This window comes from Trachemys scripta, chromosome 10 (assembly GCF_013100865.1).
Source record: "Trachemys scripta elegans isolate TJP31775 chromosome 10, CAS_Tse_1.0, whole genome shotgun sequence".
Lineage (NCBI taxonomy): Eukaryota > Metazoa > Chordata > Testudines > Emydidae > Trachemys > Trachemys scripta.
Genome location: NC_048307.1, coordinates 57,695,293 through 57,708,953, shown reverse-complemented (window position 1 = coordinate 57,708,953; position 13,661 = coordinate 57,695,293). Strand labels below are relative to the sequence as shown.

The window sequence follows — 13,661 nt, the reverse complement described above, 5'->3', positions numbered from 1 at the left end:
TTAAAATATTTTTTTTAAGAGTTGCTTTAGGAAATTCGAGTGAAAGATACAAAGCCTGCAAATCTGGGAGTGACCATTTCCATATCATTTAAAACTGTCCATCTAAATGCCCTTAAACAGAAACATGCCCAATCAAAAGGAAGAGAGGTTGCTGAATCACTGAAGTAGTATTTGACATGCAAAAATAAAATTTTGGGCCAAAAGGGACAGATTGGCAGAGCACCGAGAGCTCCCACTGATTTCAACAGGTATTGCTATTATTCAGCACCTCTGAATATCTTATGCAGGCATCTAACCCAAGGGTCCAATTTGAAAATTTTGGCCTGTATATTTTTCTGATTCATGTAGAGAAGAATCCTGTTCCTTTTATTCTTTTCACAAATCTAACTAAATGCATTGCTGGCAGAGTTGCTGCTAAATTATGCCAGTCACAGTAGCAAACATTTGGAAATCATTAATTAGTTCACTTACTTCCATACGCAGAAAAGGTAACAAGCCCATTATTTATTATCCAACTTTAAAACAGTCACAGTAGGAAAAAAAAAGTTTTCAATATAAGATATTTCATCTCTAGGCTCTCACTTAACATACATTAGTAAATACAGTAAAATTTAAAAACATAATTCTAGATTCAAAAGCTTCCTAACAGAATGTTTTTATTTATTTAAATTTTTTAAAATAAACATTTTCAGCTATTAAAAAAAGTCACATATTTAATCCTGCAGAAATGAAAGTGTCAGGCTTGGAGAAGAAAAAAGAGATGGATAGATCCCCAACTGGTAAAGATGCGCTTCATTGAAGCTATAGCAAGTTAAACCAGATGAGGATCTGGCCCAGCATGTTCTCAAAGGGCTAGTTAAGTTTTTCTATCTTTGAGGATAAAATGCTTTTTTTCTTTCCCACACATAAAATATCACTCGAATAACATTTTACAAGGAATCCAGCTCTACACACTAGAAAAACAAACATAGAAAGGCACTTTGTGGTTTACAGTACAGCAATAGGATACTTTAGCTGTTAACTTCTGGGTTAGTCCACGTAAGACTGTACATTAACATTATCCTGAGTGACTAGCAACTTCCTCTAAAAGTTGAAATGTTCTAAGCTTCAATGAGACATGCTCCCGCCCACAAAAAATGCCTCAAAAGTTAATTGCATTGGGTCCCTCTTATTACGTGACAGTTAATTAGTCTGTGGAGGAGCTGGTAAATAATATTGCTTTCAAACAGTGACTTCTATAATATTCCATTGCAGCACTAAGATTCTCTCTCAACAAATCTATTTGAAAAGGAAGGCTCAGTTTGAAGTTTTATTGTTCAGATCTGAGTAGGATTCTGATCATTTTTTCCAATTACGCTTTGAAGAGGTGACTCAGGAGTCAGTTTTAATTGAGCACCTCTTCCTACTCTCTGCTAGAACAGTGTTTCCCAAACTTGGGAAGCCGCTTGTGTAGGGAAAGCTCCTGGTGGGCCGGGCCGGTTTGTTTACCTGCAGTGTCCGCAGGTTTGGCCGATCGCGGCTCCCACTGGCCGCGGTTCGACGCTCCAGGACAATGGGAGCTGCTGGAAGCGGCGGCCAGTATGTCCCTTGGCCTGCGCCACTTCCTGCAGCTCCCATTGGCCTGGAGCAGTGAACTGCGGCCAGTGGGAGCCGCGATCGGCTGAACCTGCGGACGTGGCAGGTTCTCAAACTGGCCCGGCCTGCCAAGGGCATTCCCTACACAAGCGGTGTCCCAAGTTTGGAAATTTAAGGAGTACTGAATTTTGAAGAGCTGGAAAGCCTCTATGTCATCAAACTGAGTCATAGAGAATCATAAAATGATCCCATCATGGAATTAAAATTTATAGCATGACAGACTAGACACCACAATGTTTGCGTTCATGTGACTGCACTGCCAGAACACATCATCACAGAGAGAAATGACAAGACTCTGGTGGCTCCGCTAAGTTCACTCAGTATGTTCCCATGTTGCCTCAGGCAAAGCAGGCTGGTCAGCACATGACATGACCTCTGAACCAGAACTGTTGGACCCCAAAATGTCACACTGGATTGAATATCGCTGAGGAGTATATATAAAATCTTACAGGTATTTCCTCTGAATGTGACTATCTGCCTGTGGGTAAGGACTGGCCAACAGAGTAAGGGATGGAAGGACGAGGCCTATGCAATGAACACTGAGTTTGACTTGTGTATGGATAAGATCTGCTATGCGACCCATAAGAGGGACTAAAATAGTTCGTAAGTGCTAGCTATGCCTATCCCATAAGTCTTAATAAAATAATATTTATATTACAACTATTAAACAAATTCCCTGGGCTAGATCATCAGATGGTGTAAATCAGCATCTCTCTATTGACAACAGTTTGACCCTGCCTATGCATCATTGGAACAAAACATATATCCAGCTTACCTAGGATGTGGAAACTTTGAAAGAACCTTTCTGGAGCCCAAAGGGGTCATTTCTATGGCTTTGTAGGGGTCAGGTAATCTTTTTCTTGAATGGGCTCAAACCGGAACACCAAATCTGAAACCTCCTACCCAAAAGAACACTTGGGCAGTATCTGGATCCAAACTTAGGGACTCAGGCCTAACCAAAGCAAAACAATAAATCTGAACACACCCCATCTTTAGGGAAGTCTAGATTCAGATCAGATTCCAAATCCAGACTTTGGGACTTCAGCCCACACTCTTGTCCTTTTTATCACTTCTTGAACCAAAAACAAGCTCATGAATCAGTTTATCTTTTCTTTATCTGCACCTGCCTATGTTATAGATTAAAGCAATTCAGTAAACTCGTATCACAATTGCCCCTTTTATGATTGATATTTTATATTCTTTTGCACTTAGGCCAAACTACTCAATTCTTATGTCTCAGAAGGGTGAATGGTACAGTTACAAAAAACCATGGAAAGTCTTACCCTGTCACTCCACTCCGTGAGGAACCAGCTCTTAGCACAGGGCCCCATGTCACAGTTTTCAATGTCATTTGGCCGTAGCTTCATATTACACTCCTCGTCATCAACAATGTCTCCAAGATTGCTGACACACTTAACATCTCGGGTCCTCTGCCCCACTCCACATGGCACCGAACACTGTAATAAAACAGACTTTGCATCAGCACTACATTCAAGACCTAGCAACTATAGCCCAGGTCCAGCTGGAGATCATCTATCCATTACCTCCAATGCCACGGGTGCAAAAATCTACATGAGCTGAAGAAATACTGGTTGTTCGTGGGGAGATATTTCAATAGTTCTATAGATGAGGGTCTCATTCCAATGAATCATATAGGTGAATTTAGAAAGACAAAAATTAAAAATATAGGGCCAAACACCGCCATGATGACCATAAAGAACCTAACCACATTGGGACTGATGTGGTTCTGCTGCACTGGGGAGCTTTGTTACAATGCACAGAAACTTAGCCCTCTAAGCGCCGGAAAGGTTGTTTCAAGGTTTCCACACACTCTGCATGCTTTTGAGTTGCACTCCTGGGCAGGAGATAAAGCAAAGAGTAACTCAAGGGAGCACAGCTGCTCCTGATCTTCAGCTGAAAGTGGGGGGAAGACTCCCCTTCCCTGCTCTTCTGTGGTCTCTCTGTATGGAGTGCTGCTCCATACAACAGCCAGCAGCATCTCTGCCTGGCGAGGTATGCAGCTCAGATAATCAGAAAGGAGGGCAAAGAGAGGCAGATAAGGAGTCCTGCCTAAGGAACTCCACTGCCTGTTGTGACCCAAAACTGAACACCTGGATAGGACCCTCCCCTGCCAGTGCTCCTATCGCTCTATCATCAAACACTATGTGACCATGTAATTAAAGGCTGCACGATTAAAGGCTGCATGATAACACATACACACAAGGGATACAAATTAAGGTTGCACAAGCAGCCTTATATTTGGCATTTCCTAACTTCTGAGTGCTTGACTTTGTAGCCTTAACATTCTCTTAACATACGTTTTTTAATTTTTTTTTAACGATTATCTACATGGCTGCAAATGATCAGTGCCAGCAACTGGAACCTTCATTTTCCCCATCTGGACACACTTCTCACTTTCCTGTCTAAGCAAATGCGAAAGCCATGAAAGCATCTAGCAGTAAGAGCATCACTCATGTAGGATTGCATCTATTTCTCCAATCCCTGAGCCCAAAATACTTGCAGAAATTCCGGTTAGGCTTGTGAAACAAGTCACTAACGTATTGGAGTAACACCAATAACGATGATGATGATGATAACACCCAGCTCTTCCATAGCTCTTTTCATCCATGGAAATCAAAGCACTTTACCAAGGAGATCAGTATCATGATCCTCATCTTACTGAGGCACAGAGAGATGAAATGGCTTGCCCAAGGTCACCCAGCAGTCTAGGAACAGACTCAGGAATAGAACCAAGGTCTTCTGAGTGCCAGTCCAGTACTCTTTCCACTAGGTGACACTGTCCGGAAATGTCCTTAAATCTGGAGTTCCATCTTTTCTAACCAGAATCAGATCAAAGCATCTGCCATTTATGTTTCTGTGTTGGGAAAAATGGCACTGCAACAAATTGCTTAAGATGCATTTTTAAAATCAGGGAGCTGTCTCCGAAGTGAAAACCTACTTGTACTCCAGTAACCTAACACAATAAATGCTCTATTTAAACCACAGAGTTTCCAAACTTAAATGCCTCTCTCACTACAGTAGGTCCTTTCCTCCTGATGCCAAAGGATTCTTTTTTGGGGGGTGGAGGGGCAGGGGAATAAATCAATCACTGGATTTTATTTTGATTGCCATTTCATATCACCAGCTAAAATTACTAAAGCAGTATTTGATTTATAATATTTCTTTACTTTGCTTCATAGGATGTATTTAAAAAAAAACACCCATCCAAGCCTCTAGATGCCCTTGCATTTAAATATTATTCAAAATACAATGGAATAAAAATAAAAACAAAAAAACCTTAACCAGGTACTGCTTCTTACCACCAACACAGACAATAATTAACCCTACATGGAATCAAATCCTGGATAATAACATATGCCCCTTAACTATAAAACAAGCCTTTATCAAATCTTCCCTCCCTAAAAACACAGATAAATAGATTAACCTTGCAAAGCACTCCGAATGATATTTTAATTAACTAAGTATATGTCTACCCTGTCCCTTTTCTCTATTCTCTCTGGTCTAAACAACAAGTTTTAATTGGTCATAACCACCTGGCTTGTTTAAATTGTCTAAGCTCACCTACTACCTATCTTGAAAGCTTTCCCACATTCCCCTCTGTGGTTTTTAATCAAAGCCAAATGTAATCCAATCACATCTGATTAAAGATCTTTGGAGCCACTCCATTGTAGCTCCCCTGAGGTTTCATGCTCCAAATGAACCAATCATTCCCATTTACCGAAGTCCACTCTGTCTGAATTTGCCATTCACTGCAAATCTTCAGCTGGCATGTGCTGGTTGTTTCTGGCTTCTCCAAGTGATGGCATCGGTATTGCTGAACCATCAGAGTACGATTGGCATACACTTGTCGGCACAGGACTTGTCGGTGCTGCATACCAAGGCCACATGTTTTACTGCACTCAGACCACTCCCCTATATCCCAGCTAACAGAGAAAAGAAAAAGGAGAACATAATAATGATCCACTGTTAATAAAGACAGTGCCATATTGTAGACACTAATCTCCTTTCAATTCTGATTATAAGTGTTTGGACAAAAAAAAAAAAGTCTTATACTATCATTTAAACCTCTGCATGTCTTTTGCTGAATACTGAAATAAATAATACTTATCCTTTATATAGAGGACCACTGCATACTTCCAAAGGGTCTACAAAGGATGAGGTGTTACGCTATTAAATGTGTAAGAGTTGCAGAACTGGGTACATAGTGATCTCAGTGTATTTTTAGAAATTGTCTAGCAATATATATTATTTCTGATTACTTTAACAACACTTCCCAAAACATGTAAAAGCAAGATGTCTGCCCTGAGGAGCTTACAGACTTTTTCTGGACTTGACACAGGGAGAGCAGTAATAAGACAGTTGTTTGGAGGAGGAATGGTAGATGGATCACCTAAATGGGTATTAACTTACATATACAAATAAAATGATGTATGACAAACAATGAATAGATTCATTTTATTTCAGTGACAATAAGATTCCTTTCCATTAAGATTTCTATTAAGACTGTATATATGTATTTGTTTTATTAATATACATATTTTAATTTTCATGTCATTTTTGGTGTCATGCTCAGGGAGATGAGTGCATTGCTAGTACAAACGCCCTTCACACTGTTAACTTCAGACTTGTTGTGGAGAATGAGGGCAATAGCTGTATCATTCATCATCAGCACTGTATGCATCCCAGTTTACCTGATTGACAATATTCTGTCTGATTAGACAGAGTTGAATTAAACGCTTGAATTAAAGGTTATTAAGAAGAACAAGCAGGAAACAAAGCTGTGGCTAGAGATCAGCTATCTCTGGGGAAAGTATTCCAAGAGTCCTTTGAGAACATTGGATGGGCTATTACTTGGAATTGCCCACCTGGCTCCAGCCAGGTCACAGGCCTATTTTTCCCAGGCCAAGGGCCCTAAGATCAAAAATGACAGTAAACCTTAAAACTCCCTGCCTGGAGAGGAAGTGTGTGTAGAGAAGCTGACAGAGAGAGGCAGAGATTGCAGCAGAAGCAGTCAGTCAGAGACAGAGGCCCTGCAGAGTGTGTCTGAGGCAGTATAGGCTCGCTTAAAACTTATCCCTTGTCTCAAAGCTTAGGCAAGACCCTCTGTAGTGTTAACCCTTTTATCTGCTTGCTATATACCCTTGTGTGAATATATAGTGTGCTGTTTGGAAGGAGCTGTTCTGAGTTACCTTAATCAGCTGCTGATCACAGGCTCCCAGAGAGAAGAGCCTTGCAGGTGCCCGGTACATTTGGGCCTGTCATATTAACATAGTTAGAAGATGGGGGACTGAGTTGTAGAAGAGGGTGGGGTTGCACCCAGAGAGGTGAAGGCAGCAGAACCTGTCGCCGGGGGTGCACTCATGAGGGACTGCAAAGGAGTATAACGTATAAGGCACCACTTACCCTGAACAATGGGAACGTAACCTGGTGATTCAGTCTAAAGTGGTGTGAACCGCGGAGTTCTGCTCTAGGAGAAGTGCAGGTAGAGGCTTCTCTCTTGGAAAGAGCACCAAGGGAGAGACTAGGGGAGAGATTCCAGGGGCAGTGCACCCTTAACCATCATACCTGTTGAGGATTGGCTGCATTTAACCCAGAGTAAATGACTGCCAATCACTCCTAACTCCCTTATCTCACATGGGAAAACAGTGCTGGAATGGAGGATAAACTGCTATGGCTGCCACTTCCTTAGGCTACGTCCTCACTACGGGGGGGGGGGGGGGAGGTCGGTTTAAGATATGCAAATTCAGCTATGCGAATAGTGTAGCTGAATTCGACATATCAGAGCCGACTTACCTCGCTGTGAGGACGGCGGCAAATCAACCTCTGCGGCTCCCCCGTCGACGGCGCTTACTCCTACCTCCGCTGGTGGAGTAGAAGCGTCGATTCGGGGATCGATTGTCGCGTCCCAACGAGACGCGATAATTCGAACCCCGAGAGATAGATTTCTACCCGCCGATTCAGGCGGGTAGTGTAGACCTGCCCTTAGAAAGGAATAAAAACCACCTCTGACAGGGGAACCCATCAGCTGCACTCCATGTCACAAGTGGAAAATACTTGAGATGTTCACCCTAGAGTCCTATTTAAAACAGCTACCCTCCTTTGTGCAAAGCTTCAGTGACACTGCTGCCTTCATTTCCAGTGTATTTTCTGGCACTATCTTACAAGGCTGGGCATGGGAAGATGTTGCAGGCTTCTTCTTCTGGCGTGGGCTTGGTGCTGGTGTCACAATAGCTCTCAGACACCTCCTCATGAGATATTCTGTTTACACAGTGGAAGATTGGGTATCGCAACCCTGAAATGGCAATAAAACAAAAACAAAAACCAAACCAATAATAAGTAGTGCAGATAAAAAGAAAACATTCAACATACACGTGACTTAGCTACAACAACAGGATCTGGTACAGAAAACTTAAACACAAGAGAGCAACAGGATAAGGAAAATGGTCCAAATTAGTAGTTTATCCAATGTACATAAACACAAATAAACATGGGGATTGGTCCTGCTTTGAGCAGGGGGTTGGACTAGATGATCTTCTGAGGTCCCTTCCAATCCTGATATTCTATGATTCTATAAGTGAAATCTGAATGCCTTGCTGCTTACAGCAACACGACGACGGCAGCTGCCTGCAAACACAAACCACAGCACAGCATTGCAAAAGAGTCCGAGAAAGTGTTGTGGTTTTGCTCCATTAAATGTTTTTGGGGAGAACTGTGCATAGCTTCAGCCTGTAGTTGATTTAAAAAATGCAGTTTAGCAGCCTGAACACAGGACTGGAAGAAGGAACTTGTGTGCACTAATCCAGCCTCTGAGTCAGATTCCTTTTCTTTTTGCTTTTGGGCAAGTAATTTACCCTCCCTACTTTAGGATTATCATCAGGTAAATAAGGATATAAAAATAATACCTACCTCACTGGAGTGTTGTGAGGCTTCATGAATTAATGCTTTAGGGATGACAAGTACTGGATAGATGTTAAGTATTATTATTTCTCTCCTTTTTTAACTGCTCAGTCTCTTTAGCTAAGTTTTGCACTTAGAGAGAAAGGCGGTGATTTCCTTTGCTTATGTAACCTGTCTCTGAGGATGGTGAAAAATTCAGACCGAAGTGCTAAGTGTATCACTTCCATTATTCTGGAACAGAGAATTTTCACCAATTCTAGCAGCTCAGTGAGTCACACAACTCTAGTTCTGAGGTCAAAGAAGAGTTTGTACAAACTCCCTCAAAAGCCCACACAGTTCTTTCTCATTTCTGCTACTCTGTTCCAAAGAAGATCCATGTCAAACTTTTCCATCCTTGCCTGTAACCAATTTATTCTAATTCTTCTCGGGAGCTACGCTATATTGGCTGAGCACCAAACCTGTGAAAATCAGGCCATTTTCAGTTATCTTAAGTTGGGCATCATAAAGTGAAGCACCCCAAATCACTAGCAACTTTGGAATAGGCCCAGTTAATGTGGAGACTGATGGGTGGGCAAAAAAAGAAATAATGGAGTGTGAAAATAAACTCTGATGTGAAAGGGAAAGATCCTGCTTAGGTTAGAGGTAAGTATGTTTATACCCCAAAATGAACTAACCACAAACAAAACACATAATTCAAACAGGAATGCAGCTAAATTGTTTCCCCTTCTTTCCACAGACATATCCTGATATGCTGTCCCTATCTTACTAACTCTCCTCCCCAAATTTAGGGTCTGATCCTGTTTCAATTGAAAACAATGGAAGTTTTGCCATGGACCTATGTGACAGCTGGGGTAGACCTTTGTTTCTGAAGTAAAACTAAGGTAAAACTATACTGACTTGCATTTATGTTAACAGCTGCTTTGCTAGGGAATGTAGGGAAGAACAGTATACAACCTGAAGAGTAGAGTCCCCAGTTCGTTATCAGACACACAGACAACTATTAGACAATGTTTATGTTTCAGCAAGCAGACTCTTGTTGCAGCTTTCCAGAGATCATATTGCATATCTCCCACCCTTACCCAACACCAGCTGTTCTTCCTGATGTACCAGGTTTCTTGAAGGCACAATCCTCTACAAGGTACGTCTAGAGTAGACCAAACACCAAGAGGATTTACATCCTCAGAGTAAAGAGAAGTAAATCCCTACAGGAAAGATGCGAGAGAGTATGGCACAAGATGTTAGAGTTGCAGCTTAATTCCTTCCTTCGGTCACCAAATACGCTTGTGTCTATTTTAGAACCAAACTATAGGCCTACATTGCAGCAACTTGCATGGAACTTAGAGGGAGGAGTACAGGATGCAGGAGGCACCAGAAAGCCAGTCTGTGTGCAAATGGCTAGAATGCTAGCTGCACCTCTGTAAATAGTTCTCTTAACAAAGAGCTGTTTAATTGTAGAAACATGGAGTCCTCTCCTGTTGTTACCCAGCATGTAACATATGAAACACGCACATGTGCAGAGTTCAAAGCTGCATGACTCATCGTAAAAGTCCAAATGAGTCACATGGCTAAAAGTCTGCACAACTCTGAAACTGGATAATTTGCTGACAACATGCAGCTGTGTATGTGTATGTGGCAGGGAGGAGTGAACAAAAGGGTAAAACTGTAATAGCAACAGCTTGAACATCTTGGCTAATGTGGTATAAGTTAGAAGCCTATTATGCTAAGAGTCCATCGATACTGCAACTGGCTTACATGATTGCTGACAATGCAGATCTTATGCCATTGGACTGAATGCTTAGTCTGCTCCAGCTCCTTCTATATCTAATTATCCACTTGAATCTGCTGTCTAAGTCTAGCATCTGTTGTTAACTAGCCCCACATTCCTACCTCCCAGTGTTTTAAATCTCAATTTTAATGGTAACTTTTGGTGATTACTGAAAAGTTTTTAACTGCGTTAACAGATTTTCTGCAGACTCCTGCATCTCATCCCGTATTTACAAAACTTACGTTTTTCTTCATCTAACCAGGAGGTTGGCTGCGAGAGAAAGAGAGAGAGAGAGCGCGCGCGCGCACAGTACATTCAGATAGCTATTTGTTTTAATTGATCTTGCACTAAAGTTTTGTAATAGCTTTAACTCACACCCATGGTTTAAATAAAATAAGTGTGGTTCTGATTAATGCTGTTGGCTGACATGCAGCAAAATATGGCATTTATAATAAAGGAAATTAAAAGCTTACATGTCTGCCAAATTTAAAGTCATTCAGCAATATATTTAAATTAGAAGGTTTGCAGCTGAAATGCTAATTTACAATAAAATTGCATACAGAGCGTCTTCATTCTTCTAGTTCTAGTAGAAAGTAGGTAATTTAGCAACCAGCGGGGTGCTTTAGTCATTAGCTTTCTTTATGAATTTGCTTTTTCAATTAAGAACATGCTGCACACTGCGGTATCACTGTTACTAAATTTCGTATTCATACCACTCTCTCTGTAATGTGTTTCCATTTACAGCTAAGCTAAGGCCTAGATTGTGGCTCTAAGCCACAGTCTGTGCCGGAGGATAGGGGAACAGGGAAGAGGAGTTGCTCTCAGGAGGAGTTTCTCTGGTTCCTGGAGTGTATAAACTGTAGTGGCATATGCTCTCATCTGTGTCTGGCTGATGCACAGAGTTGGTGCCAGAGAAATACTCTCACTACCGAGTTTGGGGAAGTTAGCAGTTTCCACAGGCATGGACCCTGGTATTAAAAAACTACACGCTCAGTCTGATCAGATAGAACTTTAGGACAGAGCTGGTTGATATTTTTCATCTGAAAAATAATTTAAAAAAAAGATAAATGGCCTTTTTTCAAAATCAAAAACTTCAGTGAAAAGTACGTCCAATATTTCCAGTTTTTAATGAAAAATCAATAATTTTCTTCCCAGTTTTTCCTTGATGCCATTCTGCCATAGAATGAAAGAGAATGAATGATGTGTAGGCACTTTTCTTCTTTTCCTTCCTCCTTTTGCTAGTCAATAACTTCCCAAAGTTGAAGAAGTTATGAAAAATTACAGAGTAGGAAAAGAAGAAAAGAAAAAATGAAAAAGTGAAGGAAACAATGGACATCAAAAAAAATTTGCAGTTGCAAAAAAGGCAAATGTGGAAAAAAGTTCAAATTTTCAAAAATTATCAAAAAAAATTCTCAGAATGTTTTTAAAAAAGAAATAAAAAATATTCCTTTACAAACTCTGCAAAATGGAAGCAAGTTCAAAATTTCAACATTGTTTCAAAAACTTGTTTTGCCTCTCTTCATCATTTCTCTTTGAGAGAGAGCAAAGAACCTGTTGGACCTCAATTGCCTTGGAGAATTAAATGGGCAGAGGTAGTCAACCAAGTAACTCAGGCCTAGATTTGTAACAAACTGTTCATGCTATCAGCAAATCATAGTTCTCCCAGTACAGTATACTGCTAATTAAATTTGGTAGAGTCTGGGACACAAGGTTCACCCCCCCCCCGTTAGAACCTAGGGAAGGTATATTTATTTCAGACATTCCTCCTCTCTAATTTCAGGGAGTAAGTCTCAGTTCCATAACATGCTGAAAGCTTTCCTGTGATATGATATTTTTCTAGTGTTCTGCTATTTAATCTGGATTCAGATTTCATAGCTGCTTCCCACTGACTGCCAGATATTTAAAAACAGCAAAATTCTGATCATAGGGATTACAAAGGAAAGTTTCCAACATTTTTCCTATAAAATGACTGAAACCCCTCAAAACCCTTGCAGATTTGTGCACCTGTATTTGCATGCAGAATTTCTTGATCTGAGTGCTCAAATGCACAATTCTTTTGCAAAGAAACTTCAGCTTCTACCTTCCGAAAATATGATTGTTCCAATTCTCAGCTGGTGATCCTCACTGATTGCAAGAGAATTTATGTCTATTTACAGTAGCTGAGGATCCTGCCCACAAACTCTAATCTAAAAGCCATTTCCTAAGTCCAAGCAAAATAATATGATTTACGTTCACTGCCCCCCCCTCCAAGTGTCAGATTCCCAAGAGTCCTGATTTTAGTACTGTAACATTTCTGCCATAATTTCCCCAAGTTGGGCCGATTTCCCAATTCATTGTCCGGGACTAGCAAGGAATAACAATAAAAAAAGAGAACATCGATGTAGTGTGCTTAACTACCCACTTTCCCAACAGAGATATAATTTGAATTCATTATGATGATGATGTGCATAAGGATCCGCACGATATTAAGATTTCATGCACTAGCTCAGTTTCATATTTTGGAGCAAGGAGAGAGCGCTAAAGAAAATTAACTAAAATTTCCCCCCAGAGGAAATAGGTTTGCAGAGCAGTCACATCTGTCTAACAGCTCGATATTCCCAGTAACAGAATACACTATCAACTCCCTTTACATCACCACCTTTAATTGTCTTCCCTCACCTCAGGACTATGCTCACTGCCACAAAGATGTTACCTTTCCTCTATGTCCAGAGTTAAAGTTTTCTTTATTCTAGCTCAACAGAACCACAATTTTCCCATTAACTTAACAAGTTATATGGAATGTGTAGAGTTGTGTTTCGTTAGCTATATCAGTAGCCCTGACATATACCTCACTGGCCGAGCTTTCTGAGAGAGCCTTTCCACTTTATAATAAGCTCAGCTAGGAGGTATATGTTGACAATACCTGGAGTTAAGTGTATTTTATAAGTCCTGGTGGCAGGACTTCTCAGGTGAACTTCCCCACCAGTAGAATTTACTCCTGTCAGAGGTTTGCTAGAGCATAGGGTTACCATATTTTGTGCCTCCAAATGGAGGACACTCCACGGCCCCCGGCCCCGCCCCCAGCCCCGCCCCCAGCCCCACCCACACCCCGCCCAACCCTGCCCCCTCCCCAAAGTCTCCGCCCCCTCCCCTGCTTCCCGCGAATATTTGATTCGCGGGAAGCCTGAAGCAGGTAAGGGGGGTGTGGGGGGAGGAGGCGCGGCCCAGGCTGGCCCCCTGGCGTTCCCAGCCTGGGTCAGCTCGGGCCCTGGGGTGCCGGCCCCGGCCGACCACCCCTGGCCCGCCCAGCACTGCCGGCCCCCGGCGGCCCGGCGCACCCCCCGGCTCCGCCGGCCGGGGTCCC

At 41.7% G+C, this 13,661-nt stretch overlaps 1 protein-coding gene across 3 annotated transcripts in view; it reads right to left on the bottom strand.

Annotated features, from left to right (window-relative positions):
• THSD4 (thrombospondin type 1 domain containing 4) overlaps positions 1-13,661 on the bottom strand; it is a 727,210-nt gene that overhangs the window by 64,455 nt on the left and 649,094 nt on the right. For all 3 annotated transcript variants that reach the window (XM_034783208.1, XM_034783207.1, XM_034783209.1), the window contains 3 exons: positions 7,819-7,948; positions 5,375-5,579; positions 2,919-3,092 (listed from right to left, as the gene is read on the bottom strand). In XM_034783208.1, coding sequence (XP_034639099.1) covers positions 2,919-3,092; positions 5,375-5,579; positions 7,819-7,948 — 509 coding nt within the window. The remainder of the gene's footprint in view (positions 1-2,918; positions 3,093-5,374; positions 5,580-7,818; positions 7,949-13,661) is intronic.